At 46.6% G+C, this 24,340-nt stretch overlaps 1 protein-coding gene across 1 annotated transcript; it reads left to right on the top strand.

Annotated features, from left to right (window-relative positions):
- Positions 1–20,240, top strand: TBC1D2 (TBC1 domain family member 2). Its single transcript, XM_065655748.1, has 14 exons — positions 1–38; positions 1,742–2,238; positions 2,887–3,019; positions 3,944–4,085; positions 6,174–6,310; positions 6,908–7,095; positions 8,211–8,597; positions 9,416–9,526; positions 11,154–11,338; positions 12,428–12,898; positions 14,052–14,172; positions 16,193–16,378; positions 16,990–17,111; positions 17,757–20,240. Exons 2-14 carry the CDS (start codon positions 1,831–1,833, stop codon positions 17,956–17,958), a joined length of 2,793 nt encoding a protein of 930 aa, XP_065511820.1. The 5' UTR covers positions 1–38; positions 1,742–1,830; the 3' UTR covers positions 17,959–20,240.
- The last annotated feature ends 4,100 nt before the right edge of the window (positions 20,241–24,340 follow it).

Genomic DNA, 24,340 nt, shown 5'->3' with positions numbered 1-24,340 from the left:
GTGACTTCCAGGGGCATCTCTCTGCTTCGCTTAAGGAGGTGAGATCTCCTCTAGAGTGCTTTGCAGTGCAGATCTGACATGACTCCTAATAACCTGATGCTTGAACCCAAAATGCTTACCTGGTCCTGTTCACAATGTGGACCTGTGGACCATGATACTAGCAAGAGGCAGAAGTCTGATGGAGCCTTCAGATGGGACAGCAGGTCCTTATGCTGGTGCTGCTGTAAAAGCCCCAGGGTCTTTTGGGGAGAGTTGAGACTCCTTCTTCGTCCTGATGATGTTTCCTTTGTGCCAGGCAAAATTAGCTTGGAAGTGAAGCTTTCGGGTGTTTCAGAAGATTACCTGAGACAGCACGTTCATGAAGGGTGCTTATTATTGGCATTTGTGAATGTGTTCAGCAGCAGGATCCATGGTTGTCAGGGAAGTGAACTTTTTAAAAGAAGTTCAGTATCTTTCCAAAAATCGTGAACGTTATCTATAGTTGTCTAAAAAGCTAGTGTGGGAACAGGAGGGGGCAGCAATAAATGTGATGGGGCTTAGCGAACACTAGCATGCCTAAGCCTTCTTTCAGTCATGAGGATAAGTCGTTTGTAAGAACGTGAGCTTGGGCAACATCTCTGTTCCACTGTATTAATCGTCACTCACCTGTTGTCACTCAGCAGGCTGTTGCGTTCAATGGTTTTGTGTTTTCAGTTGGATTCCCACTAACTTAGCACTGCAACAATTTATTTGCTTATGTATTTACTTCAGAAATGTTAGAAGTCTCTAGCAGTCTTTTCATTTTTTTATATTTAAGACATATTTTTACTTAAGAAAAAAAGACAAGAAATTATAGCTATTTTTCTGGAGTATTTTTAGCTTTCTTTATACGAGGGCTGTGAGTGTCTGCAGCTCTGAGCAAAAAATCATGCCTGCCATATGGTTAAGCACTTGAAAAAGTGCCCAGAAACATGGCAGAATTGCCATCCTTGCATATGATCAAAACTCACTTGAAAGTGGACCCAAGTTGGCTATGGCTTTGAACTTGGCCCCTTCTCTGGGAGGAAAGTTGGACTAGAGACCTCCACAGATCCCTTTCAGCCTTATTTTTCTATTTTTCTCTTGCACGTTGCATTCCTTTTGTGAAACCAGCAGGTTACTCCAGCCACTGAGCAACCAAGTCTCTTTTGCAAGGATCACAGAGTTACTTTCTCTGGTGCATAATCCATCAAGGCCTGTTGCATGGAGACCTAACACATAGCATGCAGGCTTTTTGACAGCAATCCTCAGCTGACACAAATGATTTATGACGATGCTGCATACCGCTGGATTTTTCTCCAGATACCATTGTGTAAAATATTAGCTGAACATTCAGTGGAAATGCCAAGATATGCTTACTGAAATCCCTTGATCCCCCTTCCCTCCGAGCTTGTTATCTTACCCTGTTTTCTGCAACTGTCACTTAACATTGTTGTCTGTTGCTTCTAATGCCCCGGTTATGGCTGGTGATTTGGTATGCCCACAGACTGTACTTATTTTTCACTCAGGAGATTGTGGTACTACTTCTTGTTTGCTACTTCAGGCTAATTTAGGAATGGAAGAGAGAGAAAACAGATATATAGAGGTCATCTGAGCCGAGGAAGGCAGGGAGCAGTGACCAGAAGTAGAAGTGAGAGACCTTGGTTGGACAGTTTGAAAGCTAGGCAATGTTTTTTGTTGTATGCCAGACCTGAGCTTATTCCTCCTTTTTCATTTGCTGCAGGTTCTATAATGATGATATAATCAGGATCTGCTGTTACTTATTTACCTAGAGAATTTCCTATTTTGATCTGATTCTATTTCTTGAAAGAGATGAAAAAAGGACCAGAAGCTGGAGCTTGTCCCCTTGCCATTCCAGGCAATTTAGTGGAGTCAAATCCAGACAATAACAGCAGTGATGGAGCTTCAGCAAAAGAGAAAGACATGCTTTCCTCTTCTGGAGAACTGGAAAATGTACAGCTGAAACCTAGCAGAGGAACATCCAGAAAAAAGCTCTGTGGCTATTTAAATAAACTGGGCATCAAGGGGCCAATCAAGACCTGGAAGTCTCGCTGGTTCTTTTACGATGAAAACAAATGTAACTTACTATACTACAGAACTGCACAGGACATCAACCCTTTGGGGTCTATTGATCTCTCCAGCGCCAGCTTTGACTGCAAGGTGGAAAACGGAGAAGGTGTTTTTGAGATCAGAACACCAAGCAGAGTTTTTACTTTGAAGGTAAGGAGCAGCATCTTCTTGTGGGAGCTGTTATGAAACACTCCCAGTCAGGACAGACACATCTCTACCAAGATACCTCTTAGCTTGAGTTTCACTTTAGTCCTATCATCCTGGACTGTTACCATCTGGACCTGAATTGTTTGCATTGTTTTTGCAAGGCTAGGACTCCATTACCTGTGAGATGGCTGTTGTTTAACAGAATAGGAGTAAAAGGTAAACTAGGTGCTGAATTAAAATAATTGAGGAGTCCTGCAGTCCAGATGTAATTTGCTGAACAGAAATGAGCTTCCCTGTCTAAAATGGTTGCTCCAACAGGAACCTTTGCTAGATTTTTGTCTCTGAGGAAATCACTAGTAAGAAGCTCTGTGGATGATTCCTGTCTAAAATAACTGTGACATTTCTACTTAGCCTTGGAGCATAGTAAACCGAAAAACATTTAAAATTAGGTCAGTGGCCCACTGAGGTTCTGTTACTAAGGCCATGCTGAAGATTTTCTCTGTTCACCCAAACTGACATTGGGATCAGAGGATATAGCATAGCCTTGACACAGCTGGCCTTTATTTCTGCTGAAGTGGTGGTCAGCCCTTCAGGATGTGTCTCATGCTGATGAGGTCACTCCCCTCCCTTTCCTGTTTTGTGTTATGTTAGGCAATCAGCAAACAGGCAATGATGTACTGGCTGCAGCAGCTACAAATGAGACGCTGGGAATTTTGCAACACTCAGAGCAGATTTCCTGTCGGCAGCTCCCAGCTTGTGGATGAACCTCTGGCTGGCAGAACAAGTAGGTGTTGCATATGTCAGCCCTTCTTTTGCTTTCAGCCCCCCAAGTGACGAATGGTGCTCCTCATCTGTAAGTGGGCAGAGGTTTTGACCAGGTTTTTAAATGCAGGTGCCAACTATCAAGGCTTGGTCGATGTTTGGAACTTCTGGCCTTATTATCGATGAATGTGAATGGGCTGTTTCTTAATACACAGCATGTAGCTGGAGATGCTCGGGTATATTATTATAATGAATTCCCTCTTGGTTTTCCTTACACATGTGAAGTGTGCACATTTGGTATATTCCCTTGCTCTTGTGAGTCCTGTGAAATTTAAAGCAAGCAAGTTTTTTATTTTTTTCAGCAGTGGTGGGATAAAGATGTGTATTGCTAGCAATGGGAGCAGACAGGTGGGTGGATCAGGGGAAGACACAAGCAAGGTGTCCACCTGTTTAGCTATGACTAAATGCACATTTTGTTTGAAACAAGTAACCCCCTCCCTAGTAAGTGTCTGCTCTAAAAAGTTCTGGGTACCTTGACATTTTGCTACAGCAGGCAATAATTTGGTAACAAACTGTGTTTGTGGAGTATTTTCTGCATGTTGAAACTACCGAACACCATTTAGAATGAGGGGAAAGAACAGCAACAGCTCCCTTCCTTGTTCCTTTAGGCAGTTAAAGTTTGATTGTTTAGAGTTAGTCTTTCTCATATACAAACAGTTGAAGTCACTTTATTGTCCTTGCATAGATGACTCTATTTGTACATGGAGCCTTCTGTAATTTGACCTAAAACTAAGGAAACCTGCTCAGCTGTCCTTGTTCCACCTGGCCAGTTGAACATGGAATGTATACCTGTAGTAAAATGTTGTTGGCTCTCAAGTTACATGAAGAAGCATAAATCAAACAATCTTGGTCACTTGCATCTGTGTCCTGGTTTGTTTTTACATAGATGTTGTTGACAATGAAGACTTCCTGCCTCCAGTGAAAACACCAACAGAAGCAGTGGGTTTAAAGGCAGCGTCTTTGCCTGCACCCCAAACATCTACTGCTTTGCAGAACATCTCCCTTAAGCACCCTTGGACAGAGATACAGTAAGTGCATGAGGAGAGCTGCAGTGGAGCTGACATGCTGGCCTGCCTTCCTTGTCTGTCATGTGCTGTATGAAATGGGACTCTTGCCTAGGTGGAAGAACCATGAAGCAGCTTTTTGAAGGGGATTCCAGGCAAAAGTAAACTTCCTGTGAGAGGGTCTTTCACATGTCCCTGTTCCAATGCATTTCACATTATCTAGCTCTTTTAGCAAAGATCCTGGTGGCAGACCTGAGGCTAGTTTAAGCTTTCTTCAGGGTAGGCAGGGGTTTGCATGCCTACTGCAATGCACCTGCACATCGCTCTTGGGAGGGCAGACGGGAAGGTTGAGCTGTACTCGTTAGGCTGGTGGTAGGAGCCTATAAGCACTTTCCAGTGGTTTTAAAGGACATTGAATGTCGTGCACTCTCTGAAGCAGGAACTCCAAACCAAACATGCTTGAGCCTGTTATGTGGTGCAACACTGCACAGCTTTCTACTCCTTGCTGAGTTTCAAGTATATATTTCCACCTACATTGCTGCTGCTGTCTGCGGTTGCAAGGTGTATCTCCATCAGGGCTACAAGTTACAGGCCCTGGGCAGTTACAGTTGCACAAAAACAATGCCCATCAGTATCTCATTCAGTGTGTCCTTGTCACTTGTTTACATGTATCCAAAAATGTATAAGTGGCCACAGGTGTGGTAGGTAGCCTGGCACCTGCCAAATATTTTTGTGCAGACATTGGCTGTATTTTTTTACCACCACTACTGTGGCTACAATCTGATGCTGATAGGAAGAAAGATCTCCCATGGGACCAAAGGGCATCAGAATCAGCTGCACTATTTTTCAGACTGTGCATTCTGTCCTCCTCGATTAAAAATAATGTGAACATATCTCCTCCCACCTCTCCAGCCTTGCTTTCACTAACTTGGATAACGATCGCCCCTTTTAAACTTCAAATTTTACTGCTCTTCTGGTTCTGTGACTATTTCTTGAGGCTCTATCACTATCAGACTGGGTCTTCGTGAGTGTAGCACATCTGATTTCAGCTAAGTTCACGAGATCCCTGTGCTGCTGCTGTCTTGGAAAAAAAGAAGTGCAGTATGAGGTAGAGAAAAGTAGGAAGGTTGCCTTGTGTGAGTGCCAACTGTAGACAACAGGCAACGAAAGTGTGCTGATCTTGTAAGCCAATATGTTCCCTGAAGTCAGAAATGTCTGCTCTTTTGCTGTGGAGCCTTACAGTAACCAGGCAAAAGAAGAGCAATATCTAAATGCCAGCTTCATGGACAGTTAGGAAGCAGCTGACACTGAGTCTTTCATAGATCTCAAAACAAGAGGCTTGTTTTGTTTTAGCTGACAGACAACACAGGAGGAGAAGGGAAAAGACCTGCACAGAAACAGGCAACTGTCCCACTTACCTGTATAGGTTTTACAGAGAATACTTGTGCATTTGGGGTTCTGCATGATGCTGTAAAGTCATCTCTTAGTGCTTCTGACAATATCTGATAGCAGCAGCTACAACAGACTGGTTCTGGGTCCGATTGCAGTTTTATTCCTGAATGTCTTTACTGCATCAAAGTCTGTTGAGTTTTGTGTGGCAAGGTTATTAAATGCGGTTCAGAGCACAGGACCTGTGGCTGCTTCAAATGTGATCGTTGTGGCAGTTTTGGCTGTGCTGTAGATAGCTGGGCTTTTCTTGCTACCTAGGAATTTCCCCAGTGAGCTAAGGAAAGGCAGGGAAGGAGGAGAGGGAGAGAGAGAGAGGGAAGGGAGGGTTGTGGTTGGTCTACTGTTACCTTTGATCCCTCTGTCCAGCCTCATAGATATGTACAGGGTTCAAGCACATGAGTAGACATCTCCAGGTGATTTACGTTGCTGTGCTGGTACTGATTTTGTGGCACCAGCCTGGTTTACCCCAGTTACAGCCTTGTTCCCCTCAGACCCATGAGTGCCATGAACAGTTCTTTTTCTCAGCACATGAAGAAGATAGGTTTTGGGAGGAGGGGTGGGATATGAGGAGAGGTAAGGCATTGAATAGTTTGAGTGTGCACTGACTGCAGTGACCATGACTTCTCCAGTTCACTACGTTTTCTTGATCTCTTCTTGTTCCAGAAACACTGTCTACAATATCTGTGGCTCCAGGCAGCTCTGGGGGAACAATGGGAACGTCTTTAGCTTCAGTGACTTCCAGGAGCATCCTGAGAACCCAGATGAGCAGCAAGAGGCAGAAGTGGAGGCTGGGTGTGCAGGTGCTTGTTACTGAGCTGTGTGAGCTGGTTTGAGTATAATGCCTTCTAGCAGGGAGTCAGACTTAGCAGGAAAGGGAGGGAGAGGGTGGCAAACCATCATGGGACATGAAGATCTTATCACATTGTCTCAGGTCCCTTCCTGTGTTGTTTGCACTAGACCAACTCTTTTGCCTCTGCTGCAGCTGCATCTGCCTATTTCCTACCTCTGGAAGCTTCTGCAGAGGCAAAAATATGATCCATGGTGCCAGCCCATACTGGTATTTCTTTGAGGCAGAAGTTAAATTGCTGCATGGTCACAGGCTAAGCTCGGGAGCTCCACTGCATGCTTGGGAAGTTACCTCTCCATGATGGTAACTTGCATTTGCTGTGTGCATGAGAGATGGGCGGGGTGCAAGGTGGGTTAACAGGTATTATAAAACATCATAGGTTTGTTTATTCTGGGAGTACCTGTGGCTGATCCCTACTATCTGAGCTTCAACCCTGTGGATCCTAGCAGGTGAATTTTCCTTGTCCTGTGTGTCAGTCTTCCCTGCTGAACTGTTGTGGATCCTCCCATGGCAACCCAATTCTGTATAAGTTAATCCTATTTCCCTTCAGTAAAGGAGGGGATTCCAGAGGATGGAAAGGCAGAGTCCAGGCTGAACTGGATTAGGAAAGCCAGGTGGATGAACAGTGGCTTCCTAGGCTTTCCTGAAGAGCTGTCCAGGGAGAGGAACCCAATGGATAAAGTGAGTGTTCTTCAGCAACAGATCCTGACACTCACAGAGGAAGTCAAGTCACAGAAGGTGAGTGTGGAGATGAGTCTGCTGCTTCTAAGGGCATAGCCCCAAGCCTGGTCACAGGGCCTCCCTTATTCCTTGGTGTTAGGCTGAGGAGTGCTCAGCAGGCACTCATTGAGGACCAGTTGAAGCTCCTGGTGTTACCACTTTGTATGTTCCTGATCGTGCCCAGCACAAGGGAGAATGTGCTGTCCTTCAGCCATTGCTAGGAAGTGCAGCTAGCAGATGGGCTGGAAGAGGGCAGTAAAAAAAAATCCGAGCGTGCTCTCCAAGTGTCTTGCTGGTACATCACTATTGTTTAGTGAATGCACAAAGTATAGTCCTGAATATGTACTGTGACACTGGCAGGAGCTGCCAGCCCGAGTTGTGCTGCTAACAGTGATCCACCGTTAAGAGGTGATTTGACTGTAGAAGTCAGTACATGAGTCACTGCAAGAGCTGTCTCTCCTGAATGATACTGTTTTTAAAAGCACGGAGCAATGCCAGGCTCTCCACTAATGGTGGTGTTAGCTCTTCCAGCAGAAGAGGCAGGTCCCATGGTGAGCAATCAGTTGCATCCTTGATTTTCTTCCTTAAGTGGCTGAGGTGGCAGAGCCTGAATCAGCAGCATGTTGCTGGGGCAAGCTTTTGTGCCGTCATGTGGAATGGAGTGAGGGTGGACTCTTGGGGAAGATTAAAATGGATACAGCAGTTTCCTTCTGGTAGCACAGAGAGATGCAGACTGCATTATTTTCCTCCCTCCTGTTTTACCACACTGCTGAACAGGTCTTCTGGTCTGTGCTTCTCTGGTTTGTGCTAGGCCTCCCAAGAAGGATGAGTGTAGAAAGTCAGAATTCAGGGAGCATGAGCAGCACCTTGTCTGTTAGCAATCCACCTAAAGTCAGGTCATCTGCAGCCTGTTGCAGAGACCTTTCAGGCCAAGCTCTGAGAGCAGAGCTTCTCTACTGGGGAAGCACTGTGATTTCAAGATTGCTGCATTCAGTTTTGCTTCTAAAAGGAGTCAGCTTCAAGATTCTGAGGACTCATAACTGGTTGAGTCACTCATTACTGGTTGGGTCTGTGCTGTCTGTGCTGCCATTGCCCTGGCACTGTGATGTAATGGCTTTGCATTCTCTTTCCAGGAGCTAGTTAAACTTCTCCACAAAGCTCTGGAGGCAGCCCAGCAGGAGAAGAGAGTATCTAACATGTATCTCACTGCAGCAGAAGATAAGGACAGGCTGGAGCTGGTGCGCCACAAAGTGAGACAGATTGCAGATCTCACCAGTCGACTGGAAGCTCTTGAGCAAGAAAAGAAGGAACTGGAGCAGACACTGACTCTGAGAGAAAGCCACATCCAGGAACTCAAGGAGCATGTGCAGCTTCTGATGGAGAAGAACCACGCCAAACAGGAAGTCATCATGGCCTTGACAGAGCAGATGACCCGAGAGCTCTCTGACCCCCTGCAAGAAGCCAACACTATCACTGCAGAGACATTGTATAAGCAGCAGGAGGAGATTGAGCACCTGAAGGTGTGTGAGATGGCACAGGTCATTTGAGGGGTCCCATTTCTTTGTCCTCTAGTTCAGTGAGAGGTTGTTCCTTGGGGGAAGCACAGAATATGCTTCTGCTAGTTGTTCCATCTGTCTCCAAACCAGAGGCAGGCTGGAAGGGTCTCACCTGATACCAATAGGGAGTTCAAAAGCATCTGAGTCAGTTTGAGCTTCAGCTCAGAACCTGTTTTGTTTGACTCCTTGTCACCATTCAGTGCCTGCCTCTTTTTTTGCTCTTCTTTTGTTTCACAGCTGCAGTCTCACTTGCTGCCTTCACTAGCTTTGTTCCTCTGCAGTATCCCAACACATCCTGTTTTTCTCAAATCCAGCCTATTGTATTTTCCTATATGCACAGTTATAATGACCAGTTAGTGTGGGGTGGAGAACTGCTAAAAGAGCCACTTACCTACATTATGGGAGAGTGTTTGCTTTTTTCTGCCAGCCTTGGTGCTAAGGTTTTGTCAGATTTTAAAAAATGGAACAAAACACATATATTCCTCATCTTATTTAGGTGCCTCTCTAGCTTTATATCACCTGGATGTCTCTATGTTTTCCAAACATGTACATGCTTGCACTTAGCGTTTTCAAGTGTCTTGTCTATTCATGACACTCCTGTTTAATGTGCCTTGATTTCCTTCGTAGGCAATATTTGTAGCAGGGAGTCTCATCTCTTCCCCAAAACACAAAATTGTGGAGATATTTTTCTTAACACCACCCACACCTGAGGTCCCTGAACTGGGAGGGGATTCCAAGCCCCTCAAGAGCTCTCCTTGTGTGACACTTTTGCTTTGTGGCAGGATGATATTGATGCATACAAAACCCAGAACCAATTTCTCAACTCGGAGATCCACCAGGTTACTCGACTCTGGACAAGAGTTGCTGAGGATGAAAAAGCCCTTCTCATGAAGGTAAGGCAAAATGACTTTTTTTCCTTGGTGAGAGCTGTTACTAATTTCTTTCCAAAGTCAGCACTGGAATGGATTTTGGTCCAAAACACATTAGGAATAAGCTTCCCAATGTGATTTTTTTAGTGTGACTTTTTTTCTGCTTTTTGTTTTTCCCAAATTAGACATAATAATTTTCATTCTTCAATAAAAGTAAAATACCTGCAAAGCTCAGTCTTAAGGATGTTGAAACTTAACCCAGATTTCTGCATTTCAGCTCTGCTTTTGCATACAAATTAAAAAGCAACACTATGTGTAGGAAATCAAAATTTTTCTGTTAGCTGACAGACTGACTGAACCCTGGCTCCATCTAGTTTTGACTTCTCTATCAGTCTTGGCCCTGCCAGGTGGCAGCACTTTCAGATCCTGCAGCTAAGTCAGGGATCTTACGTTTTCTTAAGCTCTGTTCTTGTTTCTAGCCTTGTAAGTGTGCATAATCTGGTTACTCTAAGACTTGTCTCATTCTGCCTTCTGGTGCTGAACCACTTCCCCAGGCTGGTGGTGTTTGCTGGCATTTGTTCTGTGAGTTTTGCCTGGGTTTTACTTCCCTGGGTTTTATGGTACATCTCCACTGTCTTGGATTCTGGAACAGGGCAAAAAGCTGCTTCTGAAGTGTAATTGCCATGATTACATCTATTTGTTTTCTAGTCCTTTGAAACCCAGCCTTCCTCCTAACTTACTGCCCTTCTCTGATCCTGAAATTGCTGTAACCTTCAGAGAGGAAGTAATCAGACCAACATGCTTCAGTGTGAGGCAAAATGCAGATTAAAGTGATGGTACGACAGTATCTCACACCCATTTCTGTCCTCTCTGTATGCAGCCTAATTCTCTCTGTAGTTTCCATTTTGTTTTTATTTTCTACTATTGCTTTCCATTGAGCAGGGGTCTTCACTGGGCTTCCTGTGAGACATTGGGTGAGTCTTGTCACCTGTGTGGCCTCAGTTCCCCGCTTGTGGAGTGCATTAGCAGTCCTCATTCCTTTTTTCTCCTTTGTGTGCACACAAGTATGGTAGTGGCAGGACCTGTCCTGCTGTCTGAACTCAGCTGGGCTTCCTGTGCTTGAGTGAGGTTGTGGACCAGTGCCATGGGTTGGGGTTGCTGAGGGCCATGTGATCACCTTGTCTTTGGTGCTACTGTGTATCCTGAAAATAGTTCAATCCTGGGAGTGGTGTGTTTTGTCAAGATACAGCTCCATTGTGGGGTAGAGAACTTGTCTCAGGAGGAAGAAAAAAGCCTGCAAAGAACTCAGCTGCAGTGGTGGGTCTTTGGTTGTATCCTGAGCTGAGCTGGCTGGGAAATGACCATTCACTGATGCAATACAGGAGCTGAAGTAGGTGAAGCTGTAGTAGTTTTCCCACTCAATGACCAACTTCTGTTGCATGTTGGGTACTGCATCTTGTGCTTGTTTGTAGACCATGGTGTTCATTCATGGCTGCAGTTCCACTGTCTGTAGAAAACTGCTGGATGTGTTTTCTGGGGCTTTGCTGTTCAGTAGTCTTCACTTTATGTGCAGACGAAGCCAGTAGAGAGCAGCGGCGATGCAGAAAGAACCATAAATGAGCCAGCTCATTCCCTTTTGTTTCCCCATCAGTGTGCCTGTCTGCAAGCACGAAACTGCCAGATGGAGAGCAAATACCTGACAGTCCTGCGGAAGCTGCAGGAGGCTGTGCCTGACCTGCCCAACTCCCATGCCGAGCTGGTGAGGAACCTCATTCAGGAAGCACTCCAGTGGGATGTGAAGGAAGAAGCAGAAGGTTTTAACCTGAACCCTGTAAGGTAAGAGGCAAGAGCGTGGGAATATTCACACCCTTGTAGGAGTCTGGCCACAGAGGAGAGTGTACAGGCAAGAAAGATCCAGGGACATTTCTATAGCAGGGACTTGGAACCATGACCTAGAAGTGGGGGTTGAGGAGGCTGGTTTAGTTTGGTGGCGTGGAGACCATGAGTGTCTGATAGCAACATGTCACTGTACGAAGAGGTACAGTCAAACTTTTCATGGCAATGGCAGACAGTATGGCAAGTGACAACAGCCATGGTGTGCCTGGGAAGTAAACACTGGGCATGAGGATAAACTCCTGTTGGAGAGGAGGTCACCTGGGAGGTGGGTCATCTCCATCCTTTGGGGTTTTCTAGTGCCAGCCATAAAAAGACACTGTTGCCCTGTTCTAGTGCTGGGAACAATCCTGCAGTGAAGGGGGGCTGGACTGGAGACCTTCGTCACCAGTGCTGCTGTGGATATTGCATTTGACTTAATGCCTTTCTGCCCAGTTAGTGCCCCAGTTCTGTAGTGGTTTCTATTTCATCTGGTTGGTCAGAGTCACAGGTTTTCCAGGTGGCTTTGGAGATGAGACCCCAAGGCCAGGCTTAGTCTCTCTGTCAAGAATATAATGCTTTCTTACCCCTGTACTATCATGCTCCTGCATTGTGTACAAGGAGACATCCGAAGAGACTCTGGATCTCTGTTCTTTGGTCTGATGCCCCAAAATTTTGCAGTCCCTTCCTACAGAACTGTCTCTGCACTGGGATATGGTAGGGAGAAGGTACACAGCTTGACCTTTAGGGGCAGGAGGGCAGACAAGGTGAGAGAGGTCTAATGAGGTTGAGCTGTAGCTCAGAGCAGAGTTAGATTTGAGTTTGTGTGTGTATGCCGTGGCTGCAGGCTCTCATTTTTCTTCAAGGCTCTGAGACAGTGGGCATGGCAGGCTCTCACATGCAGCTGCCTGAGCAGTGAAGGAGACGTACCTGTGTATGCGTGACAGGAACCGGGCAGCAGGCTGTAGCTGGCATGGCCCCAAACAGTGAGTGGCCCTTGACGCAGGTACCAGCACTGTCCTTCGACATAATCTCTGTCTTGTGTCCCTCCAGTGAGTATGATGAGTACGGATTTATGACTGTACCGGACTATGAAGTTGAGGATTGGAAGCTTCTGGCCAAAATCCAAGCCCTGGAGATAAAGTCCAACAACCTGCGGAGTCAGGAAGTAGTGGAGAAGCCCCTCCGTGACAGGTGGAATGGCGTTGGAGAGCTGAGCCCCTCTGCAGAGCTGAAGAGCCTGATCCGAAGTGGCATTCCAGTGGAGCATCGGCAACGGGTCTGGAGGTGGATTATCAGCCGGCACTGCAGCCATTTGCCTGACCACTACCAGCGGCTGTTACGGCAGAGCGAGAGCACTGAGCACCCTGCCTGCCGGCAGATTGAGCTTGACCTGCCCCGCACGCTGACCAACAACAAACATTTTTCCTCTCCCACCTCCCAGCTGATTCCCAAGCTCCGGAGGGTGTTGCTGGCATTCTCCTGGCACAATCCTGCCATTGGATACTGCCAGGGGCTGAACAGGTGAGGAGCCAGATATGCTGCTTCTTCATGGGATAGCACTGAGAATGTGTAGACATGTGCTCTTGCCTGTGATTCGAGCAACCCTAGGCTCCTGCCTCTCTTGAGTTCTGCCCTGGCTCTAGGTATTTTCCTGCAGAATTCTGTGTTTGGTTTCTTTTTTCACTCAGTGTTGTTGCTGGTATCAAGCAAGCAGCAGGATGCACTTATTCAGCATCTCCATAGTTACAGAACAGGAAGGAGCAGCTATAGAAGGTAGAATGAGGCAGTCCCAGAATAGCAGCATGAGGCTGGGGCTGAATTTCTGTGTCTTAATGTGCTCAGCAGAAGAACAGCCTGGTGATTCCCTTTTTTGCTGTGCAGAGTTGAAAGAAATATTGAGAAGTGTTAGAGATGAGTGAATTGCAGCAAATGACATGAGGAGAGGCTGATGAAACTGGGATTGTTCAGCGTGGAGAAGAGAAGGTTCAGGGAATCTAAAAGCTTCTTTCAGTTCCCAAAGAAGACTATAGAAAAGTGAAAACCAGGCTTCTTAGAAGTGTGCTACCAAGTGAAGAAGGCACCAGCTGCAAGAAGGGAATTTCTGGTTAGACCTTTTCACATGAGGAAAGTCTGTGGAAGCTATTCTTGTTGTTCTTTGAATTGTGTTCATAAAGACATTTTCCACTCTAGAGAGCCCATGATTCTAGATATCATCCTTCCAGTCTGGCTGAAAGGGGGTAGGTCAGAGCTGAAGAGGGTAAGGGCTGTACAGGAATGTATGGTAAGGTAAGCTATGTCACATAATATGGAGTATCTCTGGGTGAGCTCTTGTCTGTACTGACATAGCCAAAATCAGCACACTGCTAACTTCAACAGATCTACAGAACATCCTGTTAACTGGGGAGTCTGGCTTTGTCACACCAGTTCTGTATTTGATGCTTGCTGTTTGCTGACAGAGGCACACGGGGAAGAAAATCACAGCCCCACGGTTCCTTCAGAAACCCATAGAACAGATCACTTGCCTGTCTCACCAACTGTCCTGCCATGTTTCATGTTTTGGACGTTCATGGAGCTAGAGATATGCCAAGAGTGATCTTGGATTCTGCAGTTCCTGTGCTGGCCTGTCTCTCCTCCTGCAGCATTGCATTGCCTCACCATGTCTTGTCCATCACAGATTGGCAGCTGTTGCCCTCCTGGTCCTGGAAGATGAGGAAAGTGCTTTCTGGTGCTTAGTCCATATCGTGGAGAACCTAATGCCAGCAGACTACTACAGTGACACACTGATAACCTCACAGGTAAGCTGGGCATCCTCACTTCTGCTTGGACTCTGATACAGTGATTTTCAGTAAAGTTTTAAGAGCAATCTGTCACCTTGCAGTGTGTTTGATCTCTTGCAGGACAATGATACCACCTTGCAATCCCTTCCATTGCAGAGATGTTGTAGACTTGAGAGTACAAAGTTGTTACACAGGAACAGCAAAATTGATCCTCAGCACTAGGAAATTTGGCATCACTCCTGAGTAATCATTTGAAGGTCAGGTTAGTCAGAAGGAAGGTGCCCATTAATTGCACAGTTACTTATTTTAAGGAGGGCCTAGTAGAGGTGAAATATTAAACTCTGACGTGTAGAACTGTGTATGAAGAACACACCATTCTGCAGCCCTTCAGATGTTTCTTTGGAAACTGCACCCTATCTTTGGACTGCAATGTGCAGATGGAAGACAATACTGAGATTTTTATATTCACTGTGCTGGCCTCAGTTCCTGGTTAAATATGGTGTTAGTTCTGGCTCTGGGGTTCCCTGCAGATCAGAAAGCCCTCTGGCCATTTGATATGAAATGTTGTTCTGTGAGTAACTTACCCTCCTGCTTCAAAGTCACTGGATTTCAAGGCTTCCAAGATGTGTTGTCTTGTATCAGATAGATTGCGTCCTTCCAGGCAGGCACAGAGCCAAGATAAATCCCACGTGGTTCAATCGAACTGTAATTTCGTGTCCATACCACCCACAGCCAGCAGTGCCCCGTCTGGTGAGCCTGGCTGTGACCTTGGTGTCTTTATTGTGTGTGGTCCTTTCAGACAGAAGAGGGTTGTATCTGTGGGCTGACAATAGATGAGGCTACAAGCATCAGTAGCTGAGTGACTGACTATCCCACTGAGCTGGCTGACTAATGTTTACTGGGATAGTGGTGTGCTGGTGGAGAGGCCAATCCACAGACTGGGGAAGCAGCCAAATCACTGTGCAGATAGCAAAATGTCTGTCTGGAGCAGGTAGTATTAGCTGTGAGATTTAATAGGCGGGGCTCAATACTTGACAAATAGTGATTGACAGGGAAAACATGTCAGACTGGAGACACAGAGGCTCCCCTGCATTTGATGAGAAAAGACTGTCAGCTGAGGGAACCTTATTTAGAAAGACTTCCTGACATCATGGTTGTTCTCTGCAAGTCTAGCCAAGACCCATGTAAAGAGGAAGGTCTAGGGTAATGCTTTGTGGGTTGGCTTGATAAAGTGAAAGTTCTGAATTAGCTGGAAAACTTCAGGTTTAGCTCTGGCAGATTTTAAAAAAACAAGCATATCACCTCATCTTGTTTGTACCACTGCGCGACAGCAAAGTGTTCTGACACAGCTAGGGCAGTAGTTTATGGCATAGGGGAAGACCTAACCATGCTCTTGCTCCGTAGCACTTCCCCTCATTAAACCATGGCTTCCCTGAGATGAAGTCTTTATAAACCTGGGTCAAAGATCTCACCAACTGCTTTTCTGTGTCTTTGCTCATGCAACCAGAAGCAGAGCACAGACAGTACTCAGACCACAAAGAGAAGTTAAGTGAGAAGATCAGGTCCTGCTTGTGAAGTCAGAGGGATTCTAGGTGTTTATTCTGTTGGGCCACGTGCAGTCATTCAGACCTGGTCAGGTTCTAATCCCTGTCATTCAACTGGATGTTCATGACATCACAGAAAATCCCATTCAGATTGATGCAGGAAGATGTGGCAGCATTTTCCCTCTTGATTTTGAGGTTGGGAAGGAATATGATCCTCTGAGTGGGAAGAATATATGTATCTCTGCTTGTATCTTGGTGCTGTTTCAGCTCCACACCTTGCACTGCGTACAGCACACAAGTACACTGCTCAGACATTTTGAAAGGCTGGGAGACAAAGAATGCTCAGCTGTTCCTAGGGTGTGCATAGGCTAGAAGGCAGCACCAATGATTACTGTAGCATGCATGGGCCACTGTCCTGTTGCACCACTCCTCTCCTCCAACACCACGACTGCCCTTGACTAGGATTTGATTGTTTTCTTTTTTGTCAACTTTAGGTAGATCAGAGAGTCTTCAAAGACTTCCTGTCGGAGAAGCTGCCTCGCCTCATGGCTCATTTTGAGCAGTATCGGATTGATGTCTCACTCATCACCTTCAACTGGTTTCTGGTGGCCTTTGTGGACAGCCTGGTCAGCGACATCCTCCTGCGAGTGTGGGATGCCTTCTTGTATGAGGGAACTAAGGTGCAACTCCAAGTCTAGGCCTTCCTCCTGTCTGTACCACCTCTGTGACACGATGGCAGGGTGATGGACATACACATGTGTCAAAGAGATGTGGGGTTGAGCCTCTTGTCCTATCCTGCCTGTTTGATGGGGTGTCTTGATGCCTCCCGGCCTGTGTTGTCTGTTTACTTGCTGCCAGCAGGCAGACCTGGTCCCTGATACTGTGCACAGTCTCTGACAGCCCGTGGTGTCTTCTGCTCTGTGACTCAGACATAGCTGAGAGTGTAAGAGATACAGGGAGCAGAAGATGGGCAGAGAGTATCTGAAAATGCGAGTCTTGCATTGCCCTTTTGCCTAGGGAGAACTGGAGAATCCTTGCAATATTTCTGTGGGTCCTTTTGGAGGAGCTGGTATGCTCTGGGGTTCTAAATTAGCTTACAGAGGGTGTTTCTCTTGGGATTAGCTCTGTGCTTCTTTAGGCCTTCCCTAATGCAGCCTGTTGAGAGCAGGACAAGCCCAACGTCCAGCCTGTAATGCAGTGCTACGTGCCCCACCCCATGTTTTATGTCAGGAGGGCCTGGTTCCTCAACTGCCTAAGACTTTGTCAACTCAAATGCCTTTCAACCCTCCAGGTGATTTTCCGCTATGGTCTTGCAATTTTTAAATACAACGAGGAGGAAATCCTAAGAATTCACGACAGTGTGGAGATCTACCAGTACCTACGCTTTTTCACAAGAATGATCATGGATGGCAGGTAGGACTGTGGGTTGTAGACAGCCTTCCATCCTTGGTTTGTACCTGCTAGCTTGTTAGGTCAGCCTAAAAAGGATTGTGACCATTCTGTTAAAAGAGATGCACACACGTTTGCAGGTCCATAGGACATGGATCAGTTTGTCTCTTTTGGCTTCCCTTCGTGGTGTTACTTAAAGTCCTTTTGGCTTGGGAAAAGGCACACTACAGCAGAGCAGGCCACAAAGTCTGGGCCAGCCAGCTGGAACTTGTGCTGCCACTTGCTGAGTTTCTCTCAGCTGTTGTTGGGGTGTTTGGGAGCACAGCACCAGTCACAACCTTTAAGGGCAACATGTGTCTGAGAGGAAGATTTCTGTGATCAGAAGAGCTCAACATTGGGAATATTCCTCCCCGAGGGATCATCAGAATTGGCATCTGGTCCACCATCTCCTGACTGGTGGCTGCACACCAGTACCTTTAAAGGTGGTGTGGTGTAGGGCTGTTTAAAGTGTTGCTGGGTTCGTGTTTGTGTGAGAAGGAATTGCCTGTGATTCTTTTAAGACTCTCTTGCTTGCTGACTTTTGAGCTCAGAGAGGTGAAATCTGAGGCCATGCTCTTTGCCTACTCCATTTGGCATATCAGTTTACTAGACCTGTCTTTTCCATCACAGGAAGCTGATGAACATTGCCTTCAATGACTTAAACCCCTTCCCAATGAAACTGCTGAGGAACCGGCGGTCAATGCACCGGGAAGAGCTGGAGGCAGAGCTGTGTGAGCTGGAACAGATCAAAGCAGCCTACGTAAAAGAGAGAGCAGAGCAGGGGCCTCAGGGCCTGAAGGAGGTTGTTAGTGAAGAGGAAGACGAGATTTAACGAAAACAGAGTTTCTCATCTCTTCCCTCCCACCTTGAAGAAGGTCTTCAATAGCAACTGTCTATTAGAGATGGAGCAGAGGAGGAAATGTGGTCACAGCAGGAGTTCATCTGCCCCAGGAAGCAAGGCTGTACATACAGGACCTTTTGGGTACTAAGCCAGGCTTTGTAATGGTTTGGAAGGTGTCGAAGGAATTTTATCCTCTTCTGTACTTCTCCCCGTTCAGCCCACCTTGTCCTATGCAGTTCCTGATTACAGCTGAAGGTCCATAGGAAAAAGCAGTTGTGGTACCATGGCAGAAGGTGACATGGTGCAAAAGACCCAGCCAGGCAGGGCTATTCTGTCTTTTCTGATGGCAGCTTGAAACAGATCTTTATGTACAAGTAAAATCACGAGAAATAATGAACTGAGAGCATTCCCTTATTAGTACCCAAAGTTTCTGAATCTGTCAGGAAGAAAACCTTCTCTTTGAAGACATGGTGCCTTCAGTGGCTAGCCTGCCAGGGGAGTGTCTGTTTAATATTGTAGTTACTGAGTCATGACACTGTTTCCAAATGAATGTTGGGCATCTTCCCATGGGGCTTAGGCTGGGACACATGAAGTGGGTTATGGGAGAGCAGAGCTGCTTTTCCAATTTATTTTTGTCCCTGGGGAAGTCCGTAAGAGCACAATTTGTGTCTTCTTGCCTGGCTGGGAAATACCGGGAGCTACCTCTCCTCTTTGTTTAGCTTAGAGCAAAGCCTTCTATGGGTTGGCCTGACCCAGGCAGCACTGTGCCTTCCAGAGGTGAGTGTGCTTCAGAGAGGAGCTCTTCTCTCAGTGTGAAACCAGCTGTAGTCTGGCTGTAGGTAGGGCCTAATGTTGTGGAGACTTTGACTACACCTGGGTCTGCTGATCATCTCACACGTGGCCAGTATGAGTCTGTGGCCATCTGTCTCTGCCTCAGAGTTCTGCTCCTCCTGTGCTGGGCTTCTACATTGATATCTCTGTCTCTGAGTCTCCTTCACAATGGGAAGGAGGAGGTCTTTTCTGTAGGAGTTTCCTATATTGAAGTTGTTTCACCCATGGAATATGGCACTCTGGGAGTGAACCTGCAAGCCACTTTGACTAGGTGGCAAAAGATGGCGTAGTATTCCTTAGAAAATCCATTATTTTCCCCGTGAACCAAGGAGTTGGCCTTCATGGGTCCAGCACACAGAGATGCCCTGCCTGCCTCTGAGAATGGGGTCTGGCAGCCTTCTTGCCTGCCTCCCAGGCTTGCCTGTCCTCTGGGCTGGATGCTGTGCCTATGCAGCTCAGTCCTCCACAAACCCCACTGAGTCAAGTGCTTCAGACAAATACAACTTATTCGTAACATGCTGCCAGATCCTGCTCCCTGCTTTCTTGCTGAGCGGTGCTTTATTCCAGGTATGCCTGCAGTGCTGGCACTGGCACTGTGCAGCAGATCCCACTCTAAGAGGGGCTCTGCTCTACGTTTTTAGACTGACCTTGAACCCAGTGGATGCTGCCTCCTTTAAATGTGTTGTGGTATGAAGTTGTCTGCTTGTAGAGGAAGGGAAAGGAAGGTTTCATAGCCTGTACTGTTCTGAGCCAGGTGACCTGTAGCCAAGATCATATACTAGTGAAAAGAGCACCAGCCTCTACTCACCTGAGACATCTGGTTTGCCTCAGCTCTGCCTTTGGCACAACTGGATAAATCAGCCAGTTTCAAACAAATATAAAAGTTTGAGTTGGGAGAGAGCTGTGGAGGCCAGCTACACAGTACAGAAGTAATCAAAGTGGAAGTGAGGTTTTGAGAAGAGCAGATAGATGACCCGAGAGTGAGGTGGGTCCCCTGCATGCCACTGACAGCTGCACACATTCAAAGTGTGGGATGAGAAGAAAATGTTACTGGAGGCTTATCACAATATCTCAGAAAAATGCATTGCTTTTAAAATTATGCCACCTAGCTAGAGAAGCTCAAAAGGCAGAAGGGTTTTTTTACAGATGATATTGCTAATTAATTTACTCATGCTGTTCTGTGAATGGGTGCACACAAATATAGATTTTTGCTACTGTTACGGACTTTTGAAAGGCATTATCTTAAATCAGTACCATGGAAATTGGAAGTATACTTAAAAATTGTATTTTTCCTAGAGCCTTTTGTAACAGCTTAAAAATATCTTCTTCCATCCTGCCCTTATATTTTTTTAAAAAGTCATTTGAAACATGCATTATTAGACCAAACCATAGCCTGATGTATGTCTACAGTATGAATAAACATTGGTCTATATGGTATATAATGACCCACTAAAAAAGAAACTTTTCTGAAGAAGATATAAGGACCAAGCTGTTGTCCCTGGTGGGAAATTCAGAAAATAATTTTTAATTGAAATTGGAAGGACATTTCAGGTGTGTTAAAAGTTTCTCTTCTGTTGTGTCTTCACCACCTCCTGGTTTTGCTCCACAGGTGTATTCACTGAGGGCCATTTCCTCTGATCATACCGCCAACCAGTCACCTGTGGTTGTTCTTTACGAAAATGTGGTGGATGCTGGAATATCTGCAAGGCCTGTGCAGACCCTGCACTTCAGAGCCAAGCTAGTGTGTCCTCATGGGCCCTACTCTATTTCCCTTCTGCTCTGCAAACTTTAGGGCTACAGAAAAGCACTGAACTTGTGTTGCGAGATGCCAGCTGGGCCCAGAAGTTAGCTTAGCTCAGTGCATGCCGCTCGGGCCTCTGCAGGACCTGCAGTGATGATCAGTCAGTGCCAAGGGTGTTTTGAACAGAGGTTACTCCTGCATGAAGTGCACAAGGGTAATTTGTGCTGCCATGGCCGGCTGTTGTCCTTGGAAAACAGTTTGACCTGTTTGCCCAGCCCGGTAGCTCCCTCTGCCTGTGCTGGTGTTTGTGGACCAAATAGGTGTCTTTCCACCCCAAAGTCAGCCTTTGCTGAGCTTTGCTGTATGCATAACATAACTTGTTAAATTAAGCCCTCCCCCTCTGCATTAATACAAATGTTGGGATACCAGCCCCAACTCTAAAAAGGCTGTTTTTTGTTGTTGTTGTGGGTTTTTTCCCACCTAGAACATGCAATTAATCTGTAGATCACCTTGTTGCAGGACTTTGGGGCCACCAAGAGTTTAGATAATTTTGAGAAGACAAATTGGTAGAGGGTGGCAGAACATACAGAAAGCTACTGCTCGTTCTGTAAGTCCCTGAGCTTGCACACAGGCAGAGGCTAGGAGGCTTCCCGTCTTCACCCCTTCTTGGCCCTGGGTGGTATTGGGCTGGAAGGTTCTTTGGTTTGAACCACCTCTATAGGCTGTAGCTAAGCCCTTGCATGCAAAAGCACTAGTGCACAGCCAAGACGTTCAATCCACTCCCGTATCCTGGCACTCTGCCCTGGAAAGAGGCATTTCTGGGGAAGTTGTTTCTGTCTTGGGTTAATGTTTATCCCAAGCTTGAGCTTCTCATCCAGGCAGAAGGAGAGAGCTATGGGACAAGGTATTGCCCATGAGCAGGAGCTGTCCCATAGGGCTGAGTTTCTCCTCCAGCTTGCAAGCTGGGCAACCTCCTGCTGCCACCACAGACACAGGACCTGGGGCTGGCTCTCTTCCCATGTAAGAGCTCGCCTCAGTGGCCTTGAGAGAAACCTGGGACTTCCCCAGCCCTTTAACAGTGCTAGGAGCTGCTCTACAGAACATTAGCTCTGCCTGGGCTAGGGATGTGCCAGGTTCAAGAAGACAAACCACTTTTGAAGGCCAGGGCTATTGTGGTGGAGATGATGTAATTTAATGCCCTCTGAGGTAATTTAGCGCCCTCTGAGGTAATTTAACCCCTTTCCTGGTGTTCAGTGAGAGGCTGCAGGCTACACTGAGATGCTAAATCTGAGAATATCCCTGTGTGCCTTCTGCTCAGCCTCAGGAGCTCTCCAGAGCGAAAATGGCACACCAGGGTAGTCAGTGGAAGAGGAAATATTACTAACCATGGTGAGCATATTTGGGGTGAGAGGTTCCATGTCCCACCGCAGACAGATGCTTGCTGTAGGTGCATGGTCCACTACCACTGAGATAAAGTCCGCATTTCTTCTTCTTGTTAACTGATGGCTTCTTGCCAAGTGCAAAGTCTGGCTTTGAGATTCCAGCAGGTGGACCAGTATCTGCTCTGGTTTTAAGCTTAATTTTCATAATACAGAATCTCTTTGGCACGTTCTGGTGTCAAGCTGGTAGGAAGATTTGAGACTTGAAGCAACATCCAAGGTAAATAAAATTAAATGTCAAGGTCCCTTGGGAAAAAATAGTACTCAGCCCAACATCACAGCCCCCTGTTGAAAATAATACCTTCATTTTTATTTTCATGAAGGGATTCTGTTAGTACAAAAGTATTGTTTATGGCAGCAATTTGCAGGCAGAAAAGGTTGCAAAAGGAAATTAAACCCAACTGATATTTTTTGCTTCATCTTCCAATAATTTAACATTTTTCAGCCTGATAAAAGCTCTTGCACATTGAAGGGGCATCCTGATGCCATAGACTCTGAAAAGACTTCCCGTTTTGATGCTGCCATCAAAATGGCATTTCAAATCAGTACCGAAAGCTGGTGGATGTTGCGTGGGCCCAGCTTCCACCCCACCCCTCTGTGCCACCCACTCCCATACATATGTGGCACAGTCAGCGATCTTGAACTTTGCAAGGCTGGAAATAATCACAGCAGGAGAGGTGGGAACTAGGTAAATTCTTGTTAAATATGATGCTAATCGAGTATAACTAATTAGAAGCTTCCTCCATGTGCCTCCATCCAAATGGACCATGGACACGTCAGGCCCCTTGTCCTCAGCAGACTGGGATGAAGCAGAACACAGTGGTTGCTACAGCACCTTCTCCAGTGTAATGTACTGGGCTGTGCACTGGTATAAAACAGCCTTGAATTAAAACTGCATGAGGATATTGCATCTGCAAAGCTGTCATGCCCTTCCTAGGGTTGCAAGGCATATCACCGTCAGAAAGCTTTTTTTCTTTTGCTTCATCTCATCCACTTCTGCAGCCACTCCCTTCAAGGCAGGACCCTGCTCCCTGGGAGCTGCCCCCAGCTAGGTGAGAGGTGCTTTATGCCACAGCCACACAGACACCATGAATATGGCCATGCCAATGTAGCTCCTGTGACACAGAGCAAGCACAATGGGTGCCAGCACTGCTCTTCCCAGCGGCTTGCTGCAGGTTGCAGTGCTGGATGTGGTTTCTGGCCAGCAGTAGGTCAATGACACACAATACTCCCTTCCATAATGAGCTGTGCTGTCTGCGGTGGTAGCTTTCCACTTCTCATTAATTTGCACGGACTGGGAAGAGATGTCCAGAGGTGACACTAGCCTGCCTCTGGACTGATTTCTGGCACTTAAGGATGTGGGATGGCAGAGAGTTACAGGGCACACTGCTCCAACTTGTGCTGTTGGATTCTGACAGAAAGCACTAACAGCAGCGTTTTCTTTGGGGCTGCTGGAAGCCCTTTGCAGAGCAAGACAAGAGTTGTGTGGGGGTGCTGTTTGTCACAAGCCACCTCCGTGGACACAGGCTGCCAACAGCAGTTGCTCAGCCAGGCCCTTGCGGTTGGATGACCAGTCGAGAAGTCTCAGGAAAGAAGACAGGGAGCAGAGTTCACCCCAGTCACCAAGGACATGCCAGTACAGACACCAGTCCCAGCCACCCAGTCTTAGACTGCAAAGAGGAATGGGCAGCAAGACCATTCACTTTGTCAGCACTTGAAGCACCTCTGAGGAATGGCACCTGTGCACAACTGGCATAGCTAGATGCCTACAGCGGACAGGGCTGCAGCAATACAAATGTTTCCCACCAATAACCTCTTACAAAGACATCATTTCCCTCCATCAGTCCTGCATACAATCTTCTTCAATCAGGGCTAGAGCACAGCATGTGTGAAAGAAAGCACTGGAGATAATCTGAGCATCAGTACCTGTCCTCTCTTGTACTTCTCTATGGTGAAGATGTGAGCATACGCTGCAAGGGTCCTAAAGGGTTTCAGAAGCCATTTCAATTCCTGTAGGCAGGGCAGGTCCAGGACAGCTGCTGCACAAGCAGCCATGATTCGTGTCCATGGCTGGATTGCTTCCTGTGCTCTATCTGTGGACAGTACTTCTCAACAACTGTGTCTTTGCTTGATTGCCTCAGTCTCCTGGATTGTCCCAGCCTGGTACCTGGCAGCAAGGTGTGGAGATCACTCTTGGGGTCTCCTGGTTGCTTCTGACATTCTGGTCAACTCCCTCGAAGGATTCAGTAGAACAGCTCTTGTCAAGGCCCTCCTTTCCTTTTCCCAAAAGGACTCCTGCTGTCCTGAGGGACTGCCAGACTCCCATCTCACCACCACATAATGAAAGTGGAGACACCTGAAC

Source organism: Caloenas nicobarica, chromosome Z, assembly GCF_036013445.1.
Source record: "Caloenas nicobarica isolate bCalNic1 chromosome Z, bCalNic1.hap1, whole genome shotgun sequence".
Taxonomy (NCBI): domain Eukaryota; kingdom Metazoa; phylum Chordata; class Aves; order Columbiformes; family Columbidae; genus Caloenas; species Caloenas nicobarica.
Note: the sequence above shows the minus strand (reverse complement) of the source record. Positions and strands in the feature narration are given on the sequence as shown.